Source organism: Miscanthus floridulus, chromosome 7, assembly GCF_019320115.1.
Source record: "Miscanthus floridulus cultivar M001 chromosome 7, ASM1932011v1, whole genome shotgun sequence".
Taxonomy (NCBI): Eukaryota; Viridiplantae; Streptophyta; class Magnoliopsida; order Poales; family Poaceae; genus Miscanthus; species Miscanthus floridulus.
This window is the reverse complement of record NC_089586.1, coordinates 84,416,693-84,421,543: the sequence shown is the minus strand read 5'-3', so window position 1 is coordinate 84,421,543 and position 4,851 is coordinate 84,416,693. Positions and strand designations below refer to the sequence as shown.

The 4,851-nt window shown below is 43.9% G+C and overlaps 1 protein-coding gene across 1 annotated transcript; it reads left to right on the top strand.

Annotated features, from left to right (window-relative positions):
• The first annotated feature begins 221 nt into the window (after window positions 1–221).
• On the top strand, window positions 222–4,095 carry LOC136463638 (phosphopantothenate--cysteine ligase 1-like). The gene is made up of 9 exons (XM_066462612.1): window positions 222–384; window positions 559–682; window positions 2,309–2,353; window positions 2,502–2,587; window positions 2,686–2,738; window positions 2,810–2,869; window positions 2,950–3,051; window positions 3,167–3,286; window positions 3,421–4,095. The coding sequence occupies exons 1-9, from the start codon at window positions 267–269 to the stop codon at window positions 3,709–3,711; spliced, it is 999 nt and encodes a 332-aa protein (XP_066318709.1). The 5' UTR covers window positions 222–266; the 3' UTR covers window positions 3,712–4,095.
• Window positions 4,096–4,851: the final 756 nt, after the last annotated feature.

Here is a 4,851-nt window from a genome sequence, read left to right as displayed (position 1 = left end):
TATATATATATATATATATATATATATATATATATATATATATATATATATATATATATATATATATATATATATATATATATATATATATATAAACATGTTAAACAGACCTTAATGCACCGCACGAACCCCTCCGTGGAATCATCGAACCACCAACTAGGTAGTCTCCTCTCCTTTAAATACTCTCCTGCCCCTCTCGTCGTTCTTCCATCATCGAACCGCCCGCGGTCCAAACCCCGCGAGTGAACCCCCCACCGCAATCCACAATGGTCGCGGCGGGAGATCCGGAATCCTTCTTCGCCACCTCGCCCCCGCTGCGCGACGCCAGCGCTGTCGCCGCCAACCTGCAGGAGTTCGTTGCGTGCAATTCGCACGTCTCATCAGGTAGCCGCGCGCGCGCGCTGCCCAAGACAACGTCCCGCCCGCCGCGGAACGCGCGCGGGGCTTTTCGTCGAACACCTGAGGGGCTGTGTGTCAGTGTGTGTGTGTGTTGCGACGAGCCTTTGACCACGCGCTAGCTAACCCGTGCGGCCTGTTTTGCTTGCAATATGCGCGCAGAGGGCGGCGGGCGGCGGCGGATCGTTTGCGTCACGTCGGGCGGGACGACGGTGCCGCTGGAGCAGCGATGCGTGCGCTACATCGACAACTTCAGCTCCGGCCACCGCGGCGCCGCGTCCACCGAGTAAATTTGCTTTTGCCCTCGCCTCACCTCTTCTGCTCTTCGTGCTATCGTGCGCCATGATGACGACTGGCTTTCCCATATTCTGTTTCAACACATACCAGACGCTCCGTTCAACCACGATCATAACTTTCCCTTTCGACAAAACATCTATTTCTACTTATAGATCGTAAGTGTGCTACATTGATGGGAATAGTAACTAGGTAGTACTCTACTACTCATTTATGAGCTTGTCCCGTATGCGTGTAGTGCGTGTACTACACTGCACCTATGAGGGCAGTCCCAACGAAAGAAACGGGTAGTTTCTATAACATAGGATGTCGCACCAAAAAAACGCTGTTTTCCAACCCATGGTTTCTATGAGTAATAATTATTTTCTCTTTCTCTCTCCCAACTCTATCTTCTTCCTCCAATGGGAGTGCGACATGAGCTCCCTAGAAACTGGTGGTTTCTCCCCAATGGCGATTTCATGGTTTCTTGGTGCATTGGGTCAAGGGTAGACCTGGTTTCTTCATGAAGAAACCATTTCTACGATTTTTGCTCTCTTTCTTCATTAATTACGTTGCCATGTCAATATTTTGCCTACGTGGCAAGTCATTTAATAAGGATAGAAATCATCATCAATGCACCATTGAGACTGCCCTGACCGACCCACACCCACTTGAGAGAGCGTGTTTCAAAATTAGTCCAATTTCAAGCCCCATTTGGGACAGTGTATTTATCTTTGAAACACCGGATATGAAAAACAAAGATAAATACACAATCACAGAGGAAGCAATTTCAAGCCCCAATTTCCAAGTAAAACAGCAGACCAGTACAACACCTTTTCAACACAATCACAGAGGAAGCAAGACATGGTGTTACACTGTCAAGAAGCCGCTATTTTAATGTAAATCAACTTAGCAAAGGCAGGGGTGGCAGGTTGTTCAGTATATACTGAAGAACTTGTATTTTCTTACGCGCGCCACTGGTGCGTGAATTTAAAACTCTATTCTTCTTATTAATATATATGCTGGAGAAGTGTCAGATTTTTCAAAAAAAAAATGGTGGACTTATCCTTTTTGAGGCACATATTGCTTTTAATTTATTAATCGTATAACTCCATATCCAGTGAAACTCTTGCACTCAAACATGCAAAAGATATGCAATACTAATAGCAAGTTAGCAACAGTAGTGCGAAATATTGTTAATTTCAGAAATGTAGTCTAGTTGGCTGATTTAAATAAATGGATTGTATGCCTGGGTTGAAGATCTGAACCATGAATTTAGAAAGTGAGAAGCTTAGAAAAATGGTCTGGATCAGTGAGGTGGCCAATTGTTGGTTTTCTGGCATGTTGGATATTTTTCCACTGAATTTCTTTACTGCACCTTTATGCGTCCATAGTATTATATGTTCACTATCGGTTGGTTTTTGTGTGTTTTCAGTGAACATATCATAAGTTTTTTCTTCAAACCCATGCTTTACATAAACTTATATTGCCCTGAACATATGGTGTGCCATGTGATACCTTGTTAGACTTGATAACTGTCTCATAAATGCACTGGAAGTATAGTCTCTGTCCAGTACAAGTTTGATGAATAGTAAGTACTCTCAAGTACTCATTTCGGTTTTTATTTCTGGTGATACAGGTATTTCTTAAAGGCTGGCTATGCGGTCATTTTCGTCCATCGGCGGTAATCCGCAAAGCTATAGCAGCTGCTTCCTTGCAAAACAATCCAACAAATACTTTTCCTCTCCCAGTTTTCTCGATTGTTCAGTATACACATACTGCAAAAAAGCTTATTCTTCGCCTAAAATACATTATGTTGTGCATGAATGCAGAGGGAGTTGCCAACCTTTCTCTAGGTTCCTCCCTGATGATTCGTTTCTCCAGTTCTTTGATGTCACAACAGATTTGAAGGTTCAAGGTTGGTAATTTACAGCTTCTAGCACAGAGCCACAGATGAAAACAAAAGAATAAAATTACCTCCTTACTGTGTTAAAATCTATTATGTTTGTTTAATAGTGGTCGAGTCCCAAGCAACGGTGGTAAAGAAAGCAATTGGGGATTATCGCAAGGTATAACATTTGAACCGGGTATTGACTGGCATACAGATGTGCAGATGCCCTTGACTCAGGTGAACTTGCAGGCTATTGAAGGAGGCTCTCTGCTGAAACTCCCATTCACCACGATATTTGAATATCTTCAGGTCTTGCATGTTTGCTTTATTTCTTTGAGTCAAATGGGAGCAAGGTAATTTGAACAGAGTCACACGACACTTGATTACAGTTACTGAAGATGGTGGCTACATCTATGAGCTCTGTGGGTCTCCACGGGATGTTCTATCTCGCTGCAGCTGTGTCTGACTTCTATGTTCCATGGGATAGCATGGTAAGAGTTACTGTAGTAGGAGATGTGTTGTCTGATTGGGTTAAAAACTTCATCCAACATTGTTTTATCATGCTTTACTGCGAAGTTCCTGATTCTTAGGGAGATTCTTGTGCAGGCAAAACATAAGATTCAGTCAGCCGGAGGCCCACTGGATATGAAGCTCAGTCAGGTTCCAAAAATGCTTTCCGTTCTGCGAAACCAATGGGCCCCCTTGGCCTTCTGCATATCCTTCAAGGTGAGTTTGTCTGTAGAATGGTGATATCTGATACCACGGCATGGGAGAGAAAATATCTCACGCCGAATGCGCTGTTAGGTTTTTAGTCAATATTAAAACCTTTATCCAACTTCTTTTAAATAAATGGCATACAGCTGGAGACGGATTCAGATATTCTAGTTCAGAAAGCAGAAATGGCTCTGAACAAGTACAGGATGAACGTTGTTGTGGCCAATCTGCTTGCAACGTACAAAGAGGAAGTCGTCATTATCTCAAATGGCAAAAGCAATACCATTCGAAGGTGCAACAAAGATGAGGATCTGGAGGAGCATATTATCAAGCTCCTGGAGAAGAGCCACTCAAAGTATATTTACAGCAGCACAGAAGGGTGCAATAAGAATGATTACGGAAAGATTATACCGTTAGGCATCAAAAGTCTGGCTTGAGGGAAACACTGACTGATTCTGGAACTCAAAACCACAGGAAAGCCCAATCAACTATGAGAAACCTCTATACATGTAATTTGTACGTTTGCTGGTATGTATATGTAAGCAGCACTGATATAATTGCTCTCTCTCTCTCTCTCTCTCTCTCTCTCTCTAGGCCTTCCCTTGCTGCTAGGCCTCCAGTTGCACACACGCTCCCTACAAAGAATTCATGTGCAGCCACGGATGGAGAAAATTGGGCAGCGCCTACCGAGCTGGAAAGGACTGTTAGAGATATGTGTGTGTGTGTGTGTTTGTATATTCCCATATGTATAAGGGCTCTTCTGCATATTTTACATGTACACATATTGGGCTTCAGCCCCTTCTACTGAATACAGAGCTCATTTCATCATAACAAGAACGACTTTTGAATCGTGCGGGACGGCTAGCTCTTGTTACATCAGTGCTGTCCTCCATGCAAACCCACCACCTTACTATTTTTCCACTAGCAGCCTGGGCGTGGAAGCAAGTTGACAAATTACGCCGCTCCTTCATTTGGAAAGGGGAAGACCATGCGAACGGCGGGCACAGTTTGGTAAACTGGCCAACCATTACCATGCCAAAAGACTTTCGGCCTCGGCGTATTGGCCCTCGACAAATTTGATAGGGCCTCTGACTGCGCTGGTTATGGCAAGAATGACATGAGGAGGACAAGCCATGGGTCGGTATGGAAGTTCCATGCAACGCGAACAGGCTGATTGATTACTTTCCAATGCCTCCACCGTCGTATCCATTGGGAACGGAAAGAAGGCGAAGTTCTGGCACCATAGTTGGCTTGACGGAGCAGCACAAAAAAATTGGGCACCGCATTTATATGATCTGGTGAAAAGGAAAAACAAGACAGTGGCACAAGATCTATGGAACAACACATGGATCAAAACTTTACAAAACAAAATCATGACTACAACTCAGGTGGAGGAGTTTGTCTCACTTTGGATCAGATTACAGGGAATACACCTCCACCTGAAGATCGAGGATACGACCACTTGGAAGTGGACGGTTGATGGCAAATACTCCGCCCGGTCGGCATACGGGGCTTAGTTTTTGGGGTCCTATAGATGTCACAAAGCCAATCTCATTTGGCGTGCACACATAGAAAAT